The sequence below is a fragment of the Lycium ferocissimum genome, chromosome 9, assembly GCF_029784015.1.
Source record: "Lycium ferocissimum isolate CSIRO_LF1 chromosome 9, AGI_CSIRO_Lferr_CH_V1, whole genome shotgun sequence".
NCBI lineage: Eukaryota > Viridiplantae > Streptophyta > Magnoliopsida > Solanales > Solanaceae > Lycium > Lycium ferocissimum.
In genome coordinates this window covers 43,178,624-43,202,027 of record NC_081350.1, presented here as the reverse complement: position 1 = coordinate 43,202,027, position 23,404 = coordinate 43,178,624, and the positions used below count along the sequence as shown (strand labels likewise).

The window sequence follows — 23,404 nt, the reverse complement described above, 5'->3', positions numbered from 1 at the left end:
TGGTATGAAATATTTTATTTATAAGGATCATATCAATACTTGAAAAATTGTGTTTATCATTTTAAGATTGTGGAAATGAGAATGAAGTGATATAAATTAAATTGCTTATAAAGAAAAAAATAGATATTTATACTTGAAAATTATTATGGCATTTTGAGGTCATAAAAATTACATTTTCATGTAGACACACTTTTGGGATTTATTAAAGGTTCAAAATCTTATAAAATTTGAAGTCTTTCTTGTGACTTGTGAAGAACATAATATATTTTTTGAGTGTTTCATTTCATGTCCACACCTATTAAAGTACGGTAGATATTCTCTTTTTGGATGAATTTGTTTCATGCTTAATCATGCATATGATCAAACCATGTTGACTTTAAATAAAGGATTATGCATAGTAATGTTAATTTGTGATCTCATGTGTTGACATATAAAATGTGGGGGTTAATATATTATATTTGAGACTGATGTGTATGCTCAAATAATTTAAATATGAGAAATTGAACTTTTGCAATGTGGGGGCTTATTACGTGATTATCTTAGTTGAAATGAAAGAAAGTTAGATGTGAGAAATATCATTCAGGCGAAAAACTTTATTTCAATTGAAATATATATCAAGAAACATGTATTTCTTGATATAGTTTAAAATTTTATATATATGATAGCCCTCTATGTGATGGTATGGCTTATAGAATGGTTTGAGATTTAATCAATATTACCATTATTGAAAAGTCTATTCTAATTATTTGTTTTTCTTTGTAATTATCGAATTGCTATTGCAAAATTCAAAGCGGAGGAGACATCCAAGCTTGAGGCAGAGAGCAATTATGAGTGACAAATTATTAGAGTAATCGTATTGGAGTGCACTTCGTCAATACATATTGTGAATAACAAATAGAGAGAGCTTGCGTAAAGTAAGTTGTAATTCTCAGAGAATGGGACTAAATCCCTTAATTTGTAATTACTGACGGCGGCAACCCAACCTTACTAATTGGAGATTTGACGAAGGTTGAATGTGGTAAAAAAACCTGTCCAATAATTATATTTTTATCTTAGTCCCTTGATGAGTGATTAATTATCACGGTACTTGATGTAAAGGTTAGAAAGAGTACATACTCTGAATGAATTCATAGCAAATGATGCTGAATATGATTTCGTTACACATATCCTTGAAGAGTTCACCTATTCGAGTGTGGTTGTGAGGCCGCAACCTATGAGATTGGAATTTTTTCTAAAGCACTCGCGAATCAAGATACGAGTGCAAGGCTGTTAATGTGAAACACCGTTTATGAACTCGATAAAAATCTCATATAATGTTTATGTTGATTTGAAGATCGGGCTACAAAGTCCTAGTTCAAGACTTAAGTTCACTATGGTCCTTCCAGTTGGATTTCATCATACTTAGTGAGGTTCAAGTCCACACGAAACGTTTACTGACATCATTATAAAAGACTGTTTTATGTTCTTTAAATTCTTGAATCGTGTGGGAATTTATTTTAGATGTGATTCAAAATTTAAACACACCTTTGAAAAGACGCAATATATTACGAAGAGGTGTTACTCATTCTTTAAAAGATACACCTATTCATTGTGAAAAGGTGTCATCCAATCTTAAGAGTTGCATCCTTTTTTTTGAAAAGGTGTATTAGTTGTTTTCTACACCTTATAAACAATAGGTATGTTGTAGATTTCCAGCACTAAGAAATATTTCAGACTTAGAAAAAATTCCTGCAACATAAAATTCAACATCGTACCTCTTCTTTTCTACTAAAGCAGTCGAGAGATTAAAATAGTTCTCCCGGAACTTCTATTTGAGTGCACATTAGAGGATTCCTGAATGGTTCACTATATCTTGGGAGTAGAACGTCACTTTGCTATTTGCACTGGGCTAGCGAGGAAAATCTACTTTGAAGACAGCCCCATCCATAGAGTGCCTTGAACCGGATTTTCCAATTTCAACTCTGTCTTATCTTTATTATTCTTAACATATTTTATTTGTCTGTTATTTGTTCTTCTTAATATGGTCATCTCCAATATTTTTCTAATAGAACCTTCATAGTATACTTTTCTACGGCAAGAAACAGATTATAAGATCAATAAATTCCAAAAACTAGATGCTTGAATAAAAAAGGGAAGAAAAAGTTTAATCAACCCACTAATAGTGGGGCCAGCAGAAACCGATGAAACAGAACGCTGTTTGAATTTTAGTTAACAAAAAGTCTTTTATTATTATAGTTGACCAGGAATATTGACATTTATCCCACAGGCCGCAAACATATACCCGTCCACATTTATCTTCTTCTCAAATTTTGAAAAACTCTGCTAAATGCCACCTTCATCACCAATATCCATAGAAACCAAAATATCACAAAAATGGCCAAAAAAATAATCCCATCTTCCAAAATCTTAATTTCCATTCTCACCTTTCTCTCCTTTATCTCCCATGTAAATTCACAACAAAATTCAAATCAAGAAAATACCATTTTACTCAAACTAAAACAACACTGGTCTACTTCACCTAATGTCACAAAATGGACATCATCATTAGACCATTGTTCTTGGCCTGGAATAATTTGTACACAAAATTCAGTCACAGGGATTCAACTTGATTATGGAAATATCACTAAACCAATCCCAGAATTCATTTGTGATCTTAAAAATCTCACATTTCTTGATTTGAACCACAATTTCATCCCTGGAAACTTTCCTGATATTTACAACTGCTCAAATCTTGAATTCTTAGACCTTTCTTATAACTTCATGGATGGCACGCTTCCCGAGGACATTAACCGTCTTTCGGTTTATCTTCAGTACTTAAACTTAACTACCAACAACTTCAATGGTGATATACCTAAAGGGATTGGTGGATTAAGTCAGCTCAAAGTACTCGAGCTAACCGAGAATCGCTTTGATGGTTCTTTCCCTGAAGAAATAGGCAATTTATTGAATCTTGAATCACTTATGTTGAGCTTCAATAAGTTTGCTCCACAACCAATTCCATCAAGATTCACACAGTTGAATAAACTGAGGAATTTTTGGATGACAGAAGTAAATTTGGTTGGAAATATCCCTGAAAATATTGGTAAAATGACAAATCTTGAATTTTTGGACTTGTCCATAAATGGATTGACTGGTAAAATCCCTGATGGTTTATTTCAGCTGAAAAATTTGAGTATAGTTTATTTGTACAACAATAAATTGAGTGGTACAATTCCTCAGTCAGTTAATTCATTGAATTTAGATGTTGTTGATTTGTGTAACAACAGTTTGACTGGGAAAATACCACAAGATTTTGGTAAGCTGACAAAGTTGACTGGATTGTCTTTATTTTACAACCAATTATCAGGAAAAATACCATTGGGAATAGGCAAATTACCATCTTTGGTAACTGTTAAGCTGTTTGGAAACAAATTATCAGGTGAAATTCCCCCTGATTTTGGTCGATTTTCGAAGCTTGAAGATTTCCAGGTTTCACAAAACCAACTTGTTGGGAAATTACCTGAAGGGATTTGTAATAACAAGGCCTTATCTAAGATGATTGCTTTTGGCAACAAACTCACAGGTAAGAGGGTCAAATGAGCGGGTTGAATTGAATTTGAGCTGGTCAAAATGAACTGAGTTTTAATAAGTTTTAATTTCTTTTGTTGTTCTTTTATTTTTTTTAGTACTCCCTCTGTCCTCTTTTACTTGTCCACTATACTGAAAATAGATCTCCACTTTTAGTTGTCCAATTTGGAAAATCAAGAGATAACTTCCCATTTTATACTATTTATTTCCCAACATTTAGATGATATATAATAAGTAGGGGTGATATAGTAAAATTATCATTTTATTTATTGCTTTTTAAAGAATGTGTCAAGTTAAACATGGACGAATAAATGTGATCGGAAGAACTACCTACTAAAACTCTTTCTTTTCTTTATTATCTAGGCTATATATACATATCAAATAAAGAAAATATGTGCTTGAAAAATATTTTGACAAGGTTTTTATGGGTCAATTTGGGCTACATATCAACCTAGTTATTAGATGGGCTGAGCTAATAAATAAGCGAGTTATATTTTCATGAGCTAATTCTGTCACCCCACGTATAGGTGAATTGCCAGTTTCACTTGGAAATTGTTCCACTCTGAAGTCCCTTCGAGTCGAAAATAACCGTATTTCTGGTGAAATTCCTGATGGATTATGGACAGCAGAGAAATTATCAACCTTGTTGATACATGATAACTTGCTCACTGGTCAGCTGTCACATAGAGTTGCATCAAATTTATCCCTAGTTGATATCAGCAACAACAAGTTTTCAGGCGAATTACCAACTGGAGTGGGTACTTGGTACAGTCTAAATGTGTTTAGAGCCAGTAATAATCTCTTAAGAGGTCAAATCCCTCAAGAATTGACTAATCTTCCTGAATTAACCAAACTCTTTCTTGATGGTAATCTTTTTTCTGGAAAGTTTCCATCCAATATATCATCATGGAAGACTCTTGTTACTTTAAATTGCAGCAAAAATCAGCTTTCAGGCCAAATCCCAGGTGCACTTGGCCTTTTACCAAGTCTCATTGATTTGGACTTGTCAAGTAATCAATTTTCAGGTGAAATTCCAAGTGAATTAGGTAACTTAAAGTTAACTTCACTAAACCTGTCATCTAATCGCCTGTCCGGTAGAATCCCAAGTCAGTTAGAGACAGCTTTCGCCACGAGCTTCTTGAATAATCCCGGACTTTGTGGAAGTAATTGCAAGGGGGAAACTAGGTCATACAAATTCCCGGTTAAACTTGTTGCGGCTCTTGCTAGTTTAGCAGCAGTTACTTTCCTCGTGGCGGTTTCATATGGTCTGTTCGTGTTGAGAAGTCACAGAAAAAGAAAGCAAGAATTGGTTTCAACATGGAAGCAAACATCATTCCACAAGTTAGACTTCACAGAATCAGACATTTTGTCAAATCTGACGGAAAACAACATAATCGGAAGTGGAGGATCCGGTCAGGTCTCGGTTTTCCCTGAATTTCCATTTGAATTTTATCATAATTGTGTTTTACTTCAAAAATTTTCTTGTGGTGGATTTTTCTATTTATTTCTAATTTATCGTTGTTCAAGCTTTGCAATAGTTAGCTTCCGTATGACGCCTTGTCATTTTGATCCCAACAGGTCTACCTCGTGCCCTTAAGTCGATCAGGAAACTGCGTTGCTGTTAAGCAGATTTGGAGAAACGAAAGGTTGGATCACAAGCATGAGAAAGAGTTTCTTGCAGAAGTTCAGATATTAGGCACGATTCGACACTCCAATATAGTGAAACTGTTATGCTGCATCTTTAGTGAAGAGTCAAAGCTTCTTGTGTATGAATATATGGAGAATAGGAGTTTGGATATATGGCTTCACTCAAAGAAAAGGTTAAATTCATCAACACATTTGGTATTGGAATGGCCTAAGAGGCTGCAAATTGCGCTAGGAGCTGCTCAAGGTCTTTGCTACATGCACCATGACTGCTCACCGCCTGTTATTCATCGAGATGTGAAGTCGAGCAACGTCCTATTGAATACTCAGTTCAATGCGAAAATTGCAGATTTTGGCTTAGCCAGGATGTTACTCAAGCCCGGAGACAACACAGTGACAGCAGTAGCTGGCTCTTTTGGGTACATTGCTCCAGGTATAAGACCATCAACTTATCTCAGCATCATTATAGAGTTAAAAAGCTATCGCATGTTTGGTCAATCTTCTAGGAAGGAAAAAGTGCATTTTTTTTCTTTCAAAAAGTGCTTATTTTAGAAAGCTGAGTTGTCAAGTTTTTAGGGAAAAAAATACTTTAAGTGATTTTGTATCGTAACAAAAGTTGTTTTTCAGAAGCTAAAAACAGTAGTTTTTCTCCGGAAGCACTTTTAGTACCTTGACCAAACACAAATTACTGTTCTAATATTTGAAAAGGTGTTTTTCAAATTTATTGAACACGAACTGCTACTCCCTAAAAATATTTTTCCGAAAAGCACTTTTGACAAAAAACACTTTTCAAAATAAATAAATTTTGAAAGCTTGGCCAAACAAGCTATTAGCTTGATTACATTGACTAAAAACTCCTATGCTTGAGCTGACCCTATTCAAGGGGCCGTTTGGTTCACGTACTACTTCTGCATGAATTATAATACAACTGTTGTTTTATGCGGTACATTGTAATCTAGAGATTATTATGCAATATTACTTTAAGGGGCCTTTTCCTTTAGTTATTCTTATTCATGTATTGCCGATACATGTATTCTTAGTACACAAATTCCCGCATAACTTATACGAGCATTGCTAATACATGTTGATATTTTCATGTTGGTATATTCAGAGTATGCGCAAAAAACTAGAGTGACAGAGAAAATTGATGTGTATAGCTTTGGAGTCATTCTTTTGGAACTGGTGACTGGAAAAGAAGCCAATCTTGGAGATGAAGATTCATGTCTTGCAGACTGGGCGTGGCACCAAATTCAAAAAGGACACCCTATGGCTGATTTATTGGACGAGGACATCAAAGAACCGCGATACTTTGATGAAATCTGCACAGTGTTCAAGCTTGGAATCTTTTGCACCAGCACATTTCCTTCGTCAAGACCAACAATGAAGGAAGTTTTGCAAATCTTGATCCAATGTAACAGTTCACCTACGTCTGGAGAAAACAAAAGTGAAACAGAACATGATGTTTTACCACTTCTTATGAACTCTAGGAGTGAGGATTGAAGAAAATGATGGTAATGGTTTTATATCACTTATTTGATGGCATTAGAATATCATACGAGTAAGAAATAGCAAAGAATAAGACCAAAGATATGTTAGAAAAATATTATTTTCTATTTAATATCTCAAAAGTAAGTTATCATATTCTTTATTTTTTACTAGCCATTAATCACCTCACTTTTGTTAGCCATTATTAAGAATATCATTATTCTTGAATTCCTTTCCTAACGTTGTAAAACGGTCTTATAAATTAAATCTGGTCATTTGACGAATTGCCTTTATGATCTTTTATGGCAGTTATTATTCTTAAATCTTTTTACAGCAGAAGATTAGAAGATAGTTATATATATAACATTATGGGTTCATCTTTGGTAGAAGGAAAAACATAGAAAAATATACTTCTCATTTTGAATTGTTGGGTTTTCTGTGAGAGTCATATACAAAACATATTTTTCCTTATAGATTATAGTGTGTTGGGTTTTCTATTTTGTGAAATCTTTGTTAGATTCTAGCTCCTAGTTTTGTACTAGAAGAGCTTGTTGAATCCTGGGGGATACACCCATACCGGGCGAAATATCTTTAAGGACAGTGTCTTAAGTGACATGCCTCAAGCTAGGGGTGTACATGGACCTAGTTGGTTCGGATTTTTTAAAGACCAAACCAAACCAATTGCATCGGGTTTTTTAAATCTATAAACCAAACCAAACCAACAAAAGTCGGGTTGTTCAACCTCGGGTTTTCTCGATTTTTTCGGGTTGCTAGGATTTTTTGGGGTTTTCCCGGTAAAGTCTTCATACAAAACATATAACTTGTACTTCAAATATTTCTTTAATCCTAGGAAGATACGACTATCTAATTAAGATATTTATTAAGAAAATAACACAAAACATGAGATGAGAGATGACATTGTACTAAAATATTCAGCGAAAAAATTAATGAAATTGCATAAAATAAAATGATCATAATAAAAAAGTACCAAGTCATGCTACAATAAATACGGCTAATTTATAAGGCATGTAGAAAATGATCATCGTAATCTAAAAGTACTAAGTCATGCTAAAATAAGTACGGCCAATAAGTATTAATTACATGACCAGATATTAAAGAAAAAGTATTAATTACATGACCAGATATTAAAGAAAAAAGAAAAGAAAATTAAGTTATGTATTTTCACTTTCTAAACTAATATAAAACTAAAGAATACATATCAACATTATTGTCATTCCAGTGTTAGATATGAATTACATTTGTTAGTGTTAGTATTGATTTGATTTTGTTGAGTTTTATTTGAGTTACTAATATCATTGGGCTATAAGACTTATTGGACCATTCAAAATTCTAATTCCAAGCTTGAAATAATATGTTAAAAGACAAAAAACTATGAAAAATTTAAAGAAACATTTATAAATTACATTATAAATAAATATTTTTATGTATAAAATATGTTTGAAATTTTATAAATGTAATTTCGGGTTGGTTTGATTCAGTTTTACTTTTTTTAGTTAAAACCAAACTAAACCAATAGTGATCGGGTTTTTCTTTTTAAAATCAAACCAAGTCAAACCAAACCATTAGTCAGGTTTTTTTCTCGGTTTGGTTCGGATTATCGGTTTGGTGTGGTTTGCTTTGTACACCTCTACCTCAAGCTATGAGATTGTTCAAGAATTTCATACAAGTGTTCGTGATCAAGTATTTTCCATAAGATTTTCAACAATCTTAAGGATATTTCTTGCTCTATTCTTATGGAAAATTGATAGAGAATAACTTAGTACAATCAGTCTAAGTTACAAGTATGTTTCTGAATTATATTATAATGGAAAATATATGATCTAAAAGGAAAGTAGTAGTGGTTTTGATATGATTAATTTATACTTTTATTTGAGACTTTTAAGTTGCGTTGGGATAGTAAAAATTATAATGGGTTTATTATTATAATGATGTTTTACAAGTTTGAGATTCCGTGGTGACAATTTTGATATTGGAGTAATGTTTTACAATTTTGAGATTCTGTTGTAACAATTTTGATATTGGAGTACTATAAATATGTATAGAGCTCTCCTCTCGTTATATATATATATTTAAAATGTTTAGACAAGGTTTATTGAAGTATTTTACGGAATATAAATTATGAGACTCACTAATCGCGAAGGTTGTTGTCCTTCAACTATTTATTTACACAACTATGTTTCCATGATGTATACTTGGTGAGTAAAATGCTTTAGTTTAAAGAAAGAGAGAAAAAATGAGATTGTCAATTATTCCTGATGGATGATTTCATTTGAATGATCTTTCATAGAAATAATATTATTTGGGTGTATGGCAAAATATTGTCATCATGCTTAAAACATGCAGAAAAATGTGATTGGTATAAACCTTGTTTGGTTCATTTTTGCGTCTTTTATCATTCATGAATGGACTTGTATTGTTGGCTATTCTCTGAGTTTGACGTTACTACTATTGGCCCACTTTTTCTAACGCGAACTCGAATGGAGTCTTCGCATATGTTTGACAAGTAGCCAACGCACTATTGAAAGGTTAGTTATAAAGTATATTGTTTGTGTGGAAGTTAAGCTCTGTGTTGCTTTTATATTTAAAAATTTCATGTTGATACTTGAATATGGTAGTGAAATTGACGCTAACAAAAGAGGCTCATCACGTGAATTGTTGATCGATAATTCGGATTCTGAAAACCAATAATGGATATAATAATTGTTTTCTGTGAGGCAAATTAAGCCATCATAACCCTAAATGTGGAAAAGATTCAGACAAATGATAATTTCGCTAAGCGAAAATAAATTTGAGTAAGCGGATGATATAATTGTTGTGGTCATTTCTCAAGTGAATCTTATAATCACTAATGTGAGACATTGGGTGCTAGACGGCTTTGATCCTACTAAGCATCTTTGTCCTAACAAAATAATGTTGTGTCACCCTAGTTGAATAATAATAATAATAATTTATTTATGTTGGTGATTCAAGAATTACTCACGTTCTTGAAAAGAGAAAGTTCTTCTTAACTCATATTTGAAAAAAAAATAAAAATGGAGTGAAGGTCTTATCTGAGCATGATAAGATCTTGTCAACCAAAGTAATATTTTTGTGATTGTTACCATAGTATATTTGTGCCTACTATTTTTTAAATAAATGACGAAAATATTAGTATTGATACTTATATCTTTTCATATTGATTTCTTAAAATATTTGTTGATGATGTCATAGGGTGAGTAAATTCTACATAATTATTTGGGTGAGGTTATATTATTAGCTTGTTATATTTTTAAATAAATGTATTATGAGAAATTAGTAACACTTCTTATGAGTTATGACAATATTATTTTCCTATCTTAAATTTTTGAAAATGTGGGGGTCATAGGGTCTTGCTAGAGTTATGTTGAGATATTTTTTTTTTTTTTTTTTGCGATAATATTGCACGTGGTCTTTACTCAAAATGCTTTGAAAATAAATATTTGAGAGATACCACAAAAAACTGGATCTCTGATTCAGATAAGACAAAATTCACTAGAGGTTATGTGTTTACCCTTTGTGGGGGGGGGGGGGTGTAATAATATGAAAATCAGTCAAGTAGACCATATGAAATCTGAGTTTATGCTTTACAGGTGGCTAGTAATGAGGCTAAGATATTTCATAGTGAGTATTGAAGTTGGCATAAAACTAACTGTCTATATATTGTGGTTGCCAAGCAGCGTTAGCTGTAGTGAATAAATAAAATTTTCAACGGCAATAAAACATATCTATTTGAGACATAAAGTAATAAAACAACGCTGTTGTGAGATGAAATTATTTTCATGAATTATGTGATGTCTGAGGTGAATTTGACTGATTCACAAACTAAAAGAAACATTGAGGGGAATAGGACTTTTGTCATTTGAGAAGATTAACAATGATGGTAACCCAACCTATGTGATTGGAGATCCCATGAATTAGGTTCATATGGGTAATAACAAGTCATTAGTTGATCAAAAGTGCACTATTAAATTATGTCTTTTCCTATGGTGTGTGAATATAGTGCAATACTGCAAGGCAAAATGAGCTTGAGTTAAACTCTGAATCCAATTCATATCCTTTATAGGTGGTGTATTGTTCTGCAGAATACACTTGATGATTGAAACTATACGAGTGTGGAGTGGTGCCGCTCCTATGAAATTGTTACGAATTTCTAGAGCACTCATGAATAGCAGGACGCGCACATGACCTCTTAGCACAAAACCGTGATAACGACAAAGATTGTGCGAGTGTAATGTGATAGAATAAAGCCCTAGGCTTACAAAAGAATTCTTGGTTCGTAGAAGTTCAAAACTTCACCAATTGTTCTGTAAGTTTAATATTTTTTTTATCTAGGTCTGGTTCATAGTTTACGAAACACCAGATTCGACGCATTGTACTCTTATGTGAAGACCCAGCAAAACTTCTTATTTTATTTATTTTGTTATTTTTGAGATATATGGGGATTGTTAGAAAAATATTATTTTCTATTTAATATCTCAAAAATAAGTTACCATATTCTTTATTCTTTACTAGCCATTAATCACCTCACTTCTATTAGCCATTATTAAGAATATAACTATTCTTGAATTCCTTTCCTAACGTTGCAAAACGGTTTTATAAATTAAATCCGGTCATTTGACCAATTGCCGTTATGATCTTTTATGGCATTTATTATTCTTAAATCTTTGTACAACAGAAGATTAGAAGTTAGCTATATATATATATATATATATATATATATATATATATATATATATATATAACATTATCGGTTCATCTTTGTTAGAAGGAAAAACATAGAAAAATATACTTCTTCTCGTTTTGCATTGTTGGGTTTTCTACGAGAGACATATACAAAACATATTTTTCCTTATATATTATAGTGTGTTGGGTTTTCTACTTTGTGAAATCTTTGTTAGATTTTGGCTCCTAGTTTTATAGTAGAAGTGTTTGTTGAATCCTGGGATACACCCATGCCGGGTGAAATATCCTTAAGGACAGTGTCTTAATTGATATGCCTCAAGCTATGAGATTGTTCAAGAATTTCATACAAGTGTTCGTAATCAAGTATTTTCCGTAAGATTTCCAACGAGATAATGTATTAGGTAGTGGATACTAAGATTGTACATACTGTATTCGATCCATAGTGTTGCTACAGAAAATTTCCCTTTTCAATGTTTTCTTTACTCATTAAATAACTGGCAAGAAGCTAAGGAACATCGAAGCCATAAACTAAAGATCCATTAGATAATGGCTATTAAACATGTTACCAATATGCTTTTGGCACTGCAAAATTACACTCACTTTCTCGTCTCAATTTATTGAAGTGTCTCTTAGCCGTAATTAGATTTAAGAAAGAGATATTATCTCTTCTTTTGGTAAGGAAAATATCCTAACTCAAACATTTTCTTCAATGCTCCTTGACTGATCTGTTATTAAGAGGACCAATTATTGAATGTTATATTTATTGATGAAAACTTTGAGTCCACCAAACAGTATAGAGAATCAGGTTCTCTACCTATTTCCTAAGATAAAGGGCAGAAAGTAAATTTGCATAAGATGTTTACGTGAAAAACTCCTTGCTCAAGGAATTAAAAACCACGACCCACTGGATTAGGATTTCAACTTTACTAATAGAGCAACTTCAGATTACAACTCTTGCAACCTAGGAATTAAACTCTTAATCCCTCAACCCTTACAATAACCCTATTGTAAGCCCTTTACAATAACTCTATTGCAAAGCTAAAAATCTTGACTAACTCTAGCTAAGGAAAACAAATCAACAAAAGTTGAAATCTGTCCTACAACAACACTTCTTGAAAGTAGAGTAGGAGTACAAGTAAAGGACAAAGACTCAACAACCCTAACAACTCAAGACATCTTCAGTTTTGGGATCTGATCCCTGAGTTTGTAGCAGCTTTGTTCTGGACAAGACTTGGAGAGCAGTGGCGGCTAGCACTTGACAGAAATGTATTTTTCTGATTTTCAAGTGTTAGGTTTAGCATTGTAACATGTCGTATGTATATATTGGGGAGCATGTGAGGATCATGTGACAATGGATAGGGACAATTCAGCCTTTGATTTGGCCTCTAGCGGACAAGCAACTTTGCCGTGGTGGTTCTCGTCGATGCAAGCACCGCCGTTTTACATTGTAAGAGAGTTGGTATGCGACTCACGGAACTTGATCGAGTACCTGGTCCCTATCTGGTTCCTCGAGAGTTTGTCACATCATCAAAACACAAAATAGCATATCTTATCGTTTATCATGTGCACTTATTTTCCAAATCTTAAGAACAGAAGATAGATTTATCATGTGATCAACTTATCCTTTACACAGTACTTGAGATTTTGGAAGGGACTGTACTTGAATTTAAGCCCTCAAATGTAAATAAGAGATCGAATAAAGAAGTACATGTCTGTAAGACTTATTCTCAAATACGAAGATTGAAAAAAAAAAAAATGAATTGTCGTTTGGTTATCTGGAGTTGGTGTCGGTGGGGCAAGTGTGGCTGAGTCTCTGATATATTCCTTTTGGGGTTACTGAGATTTGATTTTATTAGGGTATTTTTGATTTAATCTTTTGTTTAAGATCAGGGGACCTAGAGAACAAATGGGTACCCCTAGACATCCTCCTTAATGAATTTATTGGTTTCCAGATTGTTTTAAAGTTTTTAAAAGGTGTAGCAAGATCATCGCAAGAAGATTGTCTAAGGGCAGTTACTTTGATTTTGAAGTGGCAAATGTGGCCAGCAACAAATCAAGAAGAAAGTAACAATACATCAGGTTCTACTTTCTTAACTCTACTAATTATTTATTTATAAATTTCTACCCCTGTGATTTTCATGAAATTGTTTTCATAATATGAGGGTAGATATATGATTCACTTATATGATGATCTTCATATGCTTGTTAATTTTAGGAATAACATTGTCTTATGTGATCCGTTATTCTTACATAAAGATTATATGTGAAGTTTATTTTCAAGTTGTGAGATGATATGAAATATTTTATTTATAAGGAGCATATCAATACATGAAAAATTATGTTTATCATTTTAAGATTGTGAGAATGAGAATGAAGTGATATAAAGTAAATTGCTTATAAAGAAAAAAATAGATATTTATACTTGAAAATTGTTATGGCATTTTGAGGTCATAAAAATGACATTTTCATGTAGACATACTTTTGGGATTTATTAAAGGTTTAAAATCTTATAAAATTTGAAGTCTTTCTTGTGAGTTGTGAAGAACATAATATATATTTTGAGTGTTTCATTCCATGTCCACACTTATTAAAGAACGGTAAATATTCTTTTTTTGGATGAATCTGTTTCATGCTTAATCATGCATGTGATCAAACCGTATTGACTTTAAATAAATAGTGTTAATTTGTGATCTCATGCGTTGACATATAAAATGTGGGGGTTAATGTGTGAATAATTGTTATATTATATTTGAGACTGCTGTATATGCTCAAATAGTTTAAATATGAGAAATTGAAATTTTGCAATGTGAGGGCTTATTACGTGATTATTTTAGTTGAAATGAAAGAAAGTTAGATGTGAGAAATATCATTAAGGCGAAAAACTTCATTTCAACTGAAAATATATCAAGAAACATATATTTCTTGATATAGTTTAAAGTTTTATATATATGATAGCCCTCTATGTGATGGTATGGCTTGTAGAATGGTTTGAGATTTAATCAATATTACCATTATTGAAAAGGCTATTCTAATTATTTGTTTTTCTCTGTAATTATCGAATTGCTATTGCAAAATTCAAAGTGGAGGAGACATCCAAGCTTGAGGCAGAAAGCAATTATGAGTGACTAAAACTATTAAAGTAATCGTATTGGAGTGCACTTCGTCTGTTACACCTTGAAAATTTTTGCGTTGTAAGTAAACTAACGTAAGCTTGGAGAGGTCATGGAACCATTATAAGGTTAAGGAAAACCTTTAACAAGTGCTAAGCAAGTGTCTAAAGGTTCCGGGATAAAGCGAATCGAAGAAATTAAGTTTATCGAAATTTTGGAAAAACTTGGCAGAGTTTTGGACAGGAAATTCTGGTCCAACTTGAGAGAGGTGTATCTCCTAGAATATGAGGAGTTATGGAATGCATAAACTATGTAAATTGAAGTTCAGAGAGTTTTCTTTCCAATGCAACTGATATATCGCAAATTCAAGGTTTATGGTGGAAGATACGGGCCGTACAAAATTGTACGATTCCTCTGATGCAACTCGACGGTTCGTCGAAGTAAACCGTCAAATTGAGGCGGTGGAAATTATTTCTTTCCTATAAATAGAAATGGGCCACGGCTTGGGTTCATTTTATCACCAAAAACAGATCCTTCTAGACCCTATAAGCTCTCTCAAACACTCCAAATCATTCCAAGCCATCACAAGAGAAGATTAAGCTTTAAATCCGCAACTAATTTATAAAAAGTGATTGTTCTTGTTTATACTTGGAGTTGTGATGAACTTGGTCTTGAAACAAGTTGTGTGAGTTGAAGTTCTTCAAGTATAGGGTATGTTTTTCATTTTGTTTCTTATGTTGAGTTGATTTGAAGGTTAAATAAGTCTTATAAGTAAAATAGTTATGGAAGAAAGATCATAAAGTATTATGTGGTGGTTGTCGGCTATGGATGGAATTCGAAAGGAAGTTTTGGGTGGATTTGAATCTATTTTGAATGTAATCTCTTGATTATGTTATTGTTGACATTGTTATTGATGTTTAGGTGTTGTTTGGAGGATTGGTGGAAGTAGAAGATATAAAGGAAATGTTGTCTGATTTTCAGTTGCTCATTTATTAGTCTAGTTTGATCTAATGAGAGTTTCAATGGCTTGACCTTGGTATGAATTATCTTCAATGTATATTTGTAAGTTCGGGAGGATAAGCGTTAAGTAGCTAAGGAGACGACAAGGTATATTAAGGCAGTCCCTTTCTTTCTTAAGGCATGATTCCATTGTTTCGAGCTTACACAAAGTGTGTCCATAATGATTCTTCTCTTAGAAATATTAGAAGCATATGTTCTTGATGTTCTTATGATATTGTTGATCCTTATCTCATGATTATTGGTTATTGATCTCATATTATGGTTATTGATCTTATTATTGATGTTGATCTCATCTTATGATTGTTGTTCCTTTAAGGTGAGATATGCTCATGATGATAGATCCATAATGGTAATCGGAGGTTTACCGAACTTGCATCACTCCGATAGAGTCATAGCTTTTCTTTGGGCTTTCATATAGAGTCATATATATATGTATGTATGTATGTATGTATGTTCTCACACCAAGCCGCGCTATAGTCGGCCGGGTACGACACCTATTGTGCACACCACTGCAGTTGGGTACGGATAACATCGAGCCTATTATGGCCGGGTATGGATGACATCGAGCCTTATGGCCGGGTACTGTATTATATGTATATGTATTAAAATGTTTTTTTTAAAAGGCAAGCATGCATGACATCCGCCTTAAGAGGCATTCAGAAGTACAAGTTGATCTCTCTTATCTTATGTTATCTGCAAATTTTCATTATGTTATTATTCATGCCTTACATACTCAGTACATTATTCCTACTGACGTCCTTTTGTTCGTGGACGCTGCGTTCATGCCCGCAAGTAGATAGGGAGAAGGTTCAGACACATAGGCTGACTTCTCCTCGGTTGTACAGGAGCACTCCACTTGTTCCGGAGTTGCAGTCCAGTTGGTATGATCCTTTTTTGTGTATAGATGTGCCACGACCCAACCGGAGAGCCGCGACGGGCACCCAGTGCTAACCTACCCGGGCACCCCTTAACGTACTTACACCATCCATCTAGGTGAGCCACATGGCTAAATCATACTTTCATTCATCATCAATCTAATATCATTGGGTGACAATTCATTTATATCAACATTACCAATTATGCCCAAATAAATATACATAAGCCTACGAGGCTTGACAAAATAATATCCCAAAATATAGGCCGACAAGGCCAAACATATCTAACCATATACACATGTCTACGAGCCTCTAAGAAGAGTATATCATATCATATAGGCGGACGAGACCCCCACCGTGCCCATGAACGTGTACACAAAAGAATCTATACCGAAAGCTGTGGCTCCGAATGAAATGGAGCTCCGCTATGTAGTCCCTGGAAAATATGGCTATGGATCAAGTCGGTCTCCCTGGCCACCTGCGGGCATGACGCAACGTCAAAAAACAAAAGGACGTCAGTACGAAGAATGTACTGAGTGTGTAAAGCATGATCAACATCAATATGAAAGCGTAACAAACAACATATGAAATAGCATAAGATGGGAGATAGTAGTATCATCGTCAAAGCACTTACTTGCCTTCCATAGGGACGTTTCATTTCTATTGTGTATCCGTGTACATACATCCATATCCGTACTCGTTTACCTTTCGTGTCCATTTGCATATTCGTATTCATATTCATATTTCCATTCATACTCGTATTCATATCATTTACATCTCGTATACATTGCATATACATAGCCTTTACATAACATTTACATATACATAACATGTTCGTACTCATATTAATGTCATATATATAGCATTTATATAGCATACCCGACCACGAGGGTTCGGTGTTTCATATACCTGGCCCTACCAAGGCTCAGTGTCATACATACCTGGCCCTACCAAGGCTCGTGTTATACCGTACCCAACTTGCAGGTGCGCGCGCGTAATATACGTATTTATTACCCGCCATATAAGCTCGGGGTTCCATAATAGCCACACATGGGCACACATACATATAAGCTCATAAGCATCTTTAGCCTTTTTACTATCGTCATTCATTACATTCTATCCTTAGAGGATTACTCGTTGCATAAGGAACTTAGTACAATCGTATCATACCGAGAATCATAAGCTTAGTAGCTTTTAGAGATAGGATCATTGAAGAATATCATAGGCTCATGGAAGGATAAATATTTAGCCAAAGAACCACGCCTTATGAAAGAAGGGTTAGCCTTACATACCTTTTCGTGCAACTATTCTATCGCTCGTACATTCTTCTTCAATGCTCACGTTTCTACCTTCATTAGAATGCATACTGACATTAGAGAATCGATGACTTAGTATACATGACTAAAGCTAGAGAAAATTGGACAACATCTCCTTTATTTATACAACTTCCCTCATGTCACATATCAACTCCCAAACATCATCAATATCATTCACAACGGCATAACGATAGCCTTTAATCACTTACATTACCCTTACTTTTCAATCCACTTCCAATCATCCACATTCATGGTCATATCATATCATTACGTTCATTCGCATACAATGTCGATTCCATACTCTCAATATCATTTATAACATGATCATATTCATAATGTATCAAGAATCATGACTCATTCCAAACATTTACTCAAAAGTGATACTACTCACACATTCATGACCCATTTCCTACTTCCTCATATAATCCAAGTGTTTTAACTTTCAAATACTTTAAACAACAAAGAAATGTCATAAAACTTACCTTAGATGGTGTAGGATTGAACCTCGGATGCAAATACTCTCATGAGCAAAACCCTAGTTTCTCCTTCACTTGGATTTCTTGCTTTGGATGAACTTTAATGGTTTCTTACACTTGATTCACTTAGTGTGATGTAGTTGATCACTAATATTTCATGAATTCTTGTGGGAGAAATGTAGAGAGATGTTTTAGAGAGAAGTGGAGTGAAGTGGAAATGAAATGAAATAAGACTTGGTCCCTTATTAATAATCCTTTGAATCCCTGTCCCGACATTTTGCGGACCAACATACGGTCCGTATAATTTATCTTGACCATATATACGGCCGTAGATTTGGTCCAGAGAAGGGTCTCAATCTGGGCTGGATGTACGGCTAAACATACGGTCCGTATGATTTATACGACAAGTATGTTTGGCCGTATAATGTCCAGTCATCCCAAATTCGTTCTCGTCGACTCATTTGATCTCCAATCCTTATGGGACCTTCTTGAAACTTGTTTACCACTTCATTATCAATCTAAGGGACGTTATAACTCTTCTCCAAGATATTCTTTAAGTCATCATTAGCTCGTTACTCATAAGTTCTTTCCGATACTCATTGTAAGCCTTGCCTTCTCTTGGCAATCTTTCTCGTCTAACATCAAATGTCTTTGAAATCTTACTTAAGGTCATAAAATGTTATTTCTTACTTATTGAAACACCATATACTTTGTACTCTTCGCTAGTTTATTCACTGTGCATCAACGGAAAATTTTTCGAGGTGTAACAAGATGGGTATGACGGGTCTTATCCCGTCCTTATTATGTTATGCACCCCAGTAGAGGCTCATAGACAGATATGCACAGTCAGATGTTCCATGACCTTCTTGGTCTATGTTTTATTGTGTCATCGTTTTGAATTGATAGCCTTGTCGGCATGTGCACTTAGATCAGCTTGAAGATGTATGTATATTATCTTCTGGACTTGTGTCCCATACAGTTTATGATATTTATGAGTTAGCATGATAGCCTACTCAGGTACGGATATGAGATGCATGTACGTGTTGTGGTGCTCAATAGGTTAGCTCCGAGTGTCCGTCATGACCCTCTGGTTGGGTCGTGACATCGTCAATACATATTGTGAATAACAAATAGAAAGAACTTGCATAAAGTTGTAGTTCTCAAAAGGAATGGGAGTAAAGCCCTTAATTTGTAATTACAGATGGTGGCAACCCAACCTTACTGATTGGAGATCCCATGACGAAAAGTTCAATGTGGTAACAACAAGCTGCCCAGTAATTGGAGAAGTACCATAACTTATATTTTTATCTTAGTCCCTTCATGAGTGATTAATTATCATGGTGCTTGATGTAATGGTTAGAAAGAGTAGTGCTTGATGTAACGGTTAGAAAGAGTACATACTCTGAATGAATTCAGAGCAAATGATGTTGGATATGATTTCGGTACACATATCCTTGAAGAGTTCCCCTATTCGAGTGTGGTTGTGAGGCTGCAACCTATGAGATTGGATTTTTCTCTAGAGCACTCGCGAATCAAGATATAAGCGCAAGGCTGTTAATGTACAACCTCGTTTATGAACTCGATAAAAATCTCATATAATGTGTATGTTGATTTGAAGATCGGGCTAAAAGGTCCTAGTTTAAGATTTAAGTTCACTATGGTCCTTCCGGTTGGATTTTATCATACTAAGTGAAGTTCAAGTCCACAAGACACCTTTACTGACATCATTATAAAAGACTGTTTTTGTGTTCTTTAAATTCTTGAATCATGTGGGGGATTGTTAGAATTTATTTTAGATGTGATTCAAAATTTAAACACACCTTTGAAAAGACACAATATATTATGAAGAGGTGTCACCCATTCTTTAAAGGATACACCTATTTATTGTGAGAAAGTGTCATCCAATCTTAAGGGTTGCATCCTTTTTCTTAAAAGGTGTGTTAGTTGTTTTCTACACCTTATAAACAATAGGTATGCTGTAGATTTTCAAAGACTAAGAAAATATTTCAAACTTAGAAAAAATTCCTACAACATAAAATTCTACATCGTGCCTTTTCCTTTCTACTAAAACCGTTGAGAGATTAAAAGAGTTCTCTCGAAACTTCTATTTGAGTGCACATTAGAGGATTCCTGAGTGGTTCACTATATCTTTAGAGTAGAACGTCACTTTGTTATTTGCACCGGGGTAGCGACGGAAATCTACTCTGAAGACAGTGCCATCCATAGCGTGCCTTGAACCGGGTTTTCCAATTTCAACTCTGTCTTATCTTTATTGTTCTTACCATATTTTATTTTTCTATTATTTTTTTTCTTAACGTGGTCAACTCCAATATTTTTCTAACAGAACCTTCATAGTATACTTTTCTACGACAAAAAACAGATTAATCAGATCAATAAATTCCGAAAAATAGATGCTTGAAGAAAAAAGGGAAGAAAAAGTTTAATCAATGTTGTTATGCTCATTACTGAACTTGTTGAAGAGATAAAATATAACCAAGGTATATCTTTTTAATTAGAGGTTGAATCGATCATTAGAAGAAGAATTAGGCTAAAAATTAGGATACACTCTGGAAAAATCAAACTTCCATCGAAGAGAAGCAAATGAAAGGCTTTCATAAAAATTCTCGTAGAATCGACAATGAAGTTTTCATTCGTACATGCCGATCATGAATTAGTAGTATCGCTTCCAATGTCCAAAAAAAATCCCAATTGTGTCGAACTTTCCATTTTTGGAATAGTTACGGAATCTCCATGAATAGGATCAAACATTATTCATGGTATTTACATGAGGTTCCTCTTTAAGAAAGTCCCCGCGAAGGCTTAGTTGATCCATGATTTAGGTTTCATCTTTCGTTTCCTTTTTGTTTGTTTCAAGAAATCTATCGATTGGGGCAGCAGAAACTGATGAAACAGAACACTGTTTGAAGTTTAGTTAACAAAAAGTCCTTTATTATTAGACTAGAGGGGAATAGCCCGTGCTCATCCAACACTTTCTTACTTTAGAACTGGTGATTCAGCATAAGTGATGATCCACTATTGCTCCATCCGATGTTTGACCAAGTATATAGCAAATTAAAGAAAAGGAAAAATACATAAATTATTGCTTAAATTTATCTATAAAAATTATTTACACAATTTTATTTTTACGCGTTTTTACTTTTTATTTTTATTTGGAGTAAAACTAATTACCCCTTGAGTGATGATGTGACACTAAAAATGTAAATAACTTTGTTTTCTATTGAACCGGTCTTTCATGTTATGATATAATATTTGTTTCCTGTAACAATATTTCGCTATAGAGCCAAAAACTATCGAGACAAATGATGTTGTTATAGGAAAATTGGATTGTAGTTTCTTTGCCCGGCGTGAATGGCATGAAAAATGCAAAAAAGGAACTAAATTAGCTAGATGTCATCTTTTCAATATTTGTATATAACAATAAGTTTAGGGGACACTTCTATATTTTCCCTAAAGAAAAGAAAGATTGTCAGTATGCTAATTGCTAAAGTATCCATTTTGTTTTTTGTGGCTGTGGGGTGACAAATCAAATATGTAATTGAACTATCAGAAACGTTCATCCATGTTACTCGTTAATAGTTGGGTTCATTTATGCTATCGCCGTTACACATCTAGCTCATTCGTGCCATTAACCTCTAACAGTCCACACATTTTTAAATACCAGATTTGCCACGTGTCATCCAATTAAACCATCCATGTCATTTAATCTATTCCCTCTATTTTAACCCATTTCATTTATTTTTAACCCGATCCACATTATAACCTGACCCGAATCTCATTTTAACTCAACCCCTAATGATCTTCTTCCATTAATTTCTCAATCTTCCCCTTTTTTTCTTCATTTCCCAATTTCAGTCTTTCCCTACTGTTTTAGCTGGAGCCTCTTAGCTTGTGATAGTTGTCTATGAGTATTCAATCAAGGAATCCATTCTAGTTAAAATGCCAACATCCAACATTTTAAAGTGCTAAATGCTTTGCAGTCATTTGGTGAATAATAGCAATAAATTATTAAAACAAACAATAAAGTTGCACACAGGAACATAAAGCTATAGCTATATAGACGGAAAAAAAAGATAGCACCAGTAAGGTCTAATAAAACTGGGCTGAATCAAATTAAAAATACACATTTCATTATAGTGGACTATCACTTCTTCCCAAAGATCAAGCTGTAGTTCCTGTCCTGGCGAGAACTGGAAGGAGTAAATATGTGATAGAACGACAATATTTATTTTACAAGTGTTACTGAAGGACTTTCTACTAGGTACATATTATGTCTTCCACTTGTGCAATTACTAATTCCTAGTCCTACTTCTTAACTACTCCTAAGTTCAACATTTTTTGAGATTTTTGTGGCTTAGATCTGAAGATTTCTTTGTTGAAACAATAAACTGTTGGGTTTAATTGATAGGTTGAATGCGAAATGGAGGGAAAAGAAGTGGAGGGAAAATGAGTTGTTCCCTCTTGCTTTATGAAATAAGCATTTGTCCCTCATTGGTAGTGAAAAGAAAAGTTCTTCTACTTAAAACTAGAAGCACTCCTTTTTGTTGCTAAAGGGTTAAGAAGAGGGTCTCCCCTCGCGTTGTCGTTGTCGCCCGGCTTCGGATTCAGATTTGGTCAAATGATTTAATTGATAATCTTTTTGGACCAAATTTTAATTATTTAATTAATTAAATTATCCAGATCCTGGTGACATTGAAGGGTTGCAAACCTTCAGAAACGACCTTCAAAGCTTCTTCTTCTGCTGCACAAATAAATTCTAGTGTAATTTACTGCTGTTGAGTAGTTCGCTGACACCGTGATTTTAGGTACCAATACACCGGTGAGTAAGATCGTTCTATCCTGGGAGGATATATTCCATTAACCTCGGGTACTTGAGGGGAATAATTTCCTTAAGGACACATTATGCATTCAGTGAACTCGATTTTCTTCCTTAAAAATATTTTTCGGATGCTGTTTGATATTTTCTAGTTTCTGGTTTATACTTTCTGCTTTTACAAAGTTTACTGTTTTCTGGAATTTTTACAAAGTTACTGTTTCAAAATATTTTCGTAATATAGATTAATAACATAAACTGTACGGATCATGTAATCCATTCTCGATTCTTTTTGTCTGAACCAAACTATTAGTCAAATAATGAGGTACCTCACAAAAAGTACATAGACGGTTAGGGC

At 33.9% G+C, this 23,404-nt stretch overlaps 1 protein-coding gene and 1 long non-coding RNA gene across 2 annotated transcripts in view; both read left to right on the top strand.

Annotated features, from left to right (window-relative positions):
* Positions 1-2,285: 2,285 nt before the first annotated feature.
* On the top strand, positions 2,286-6,843 carry LOC132030963 (receptor-like protein kinase HSL1). The gene is made up of 4 exons (XM_059420770.1): positions 2,286-3,562; positions 4,095-4,984; positions 5,146-5,644; positions 6,323-6,843. Exons 1-4 carry the CDS (start codon positions 2,374-2,376, stop codon positions 6,709-6,711), a joined length of 2,967 nt encoding a protein of 988 aa, XP_059276753.1. The 5' UTR covers positions 2,286-2,373; the 3' UTR covers positions 6,712-6,843.
* Positions 6,844-11,805: 4,962 nt separating this feature from the next.
* Positions 11,806-23,404, top strand: part of LOC132030966 (uncharacterized) — a 41,278-nt gene continuing 29,679 nt past the window's right edge. Inside the window, exon 1 of the long non-coding RNA XR_009408144.1 lies at positions 11,806-11,846. This is a non-coding gene — a long non-coding RNA (uncharacterized LOC132030966). The remainder of the gene's footprint in view (positions 11,847-23,404) is intronic.

Coding starts and splice junctions, on each gene's coding strand:
- LOC132030963 (XM_059420770.1), top strand. CDS start 2,374: ATGGCCAAAAAAATAATCCCATCTTCCAAAATCTTAATTTCCATTCTC. Junction 3,563..4,094: donor TTTTGGCAACAAACTCACAG/GTAAGAGGGTCA, acceptor CCCCACGTATAG/GTGAATTGCCAGTTTCACTT. Junction 5,645..6,322: donor TTTTGGGTACATTGCTCCAG/GTATAAGACCAT, acceptor TGGTATATTCAG/AGTATGCGCAAAAAACTAGA.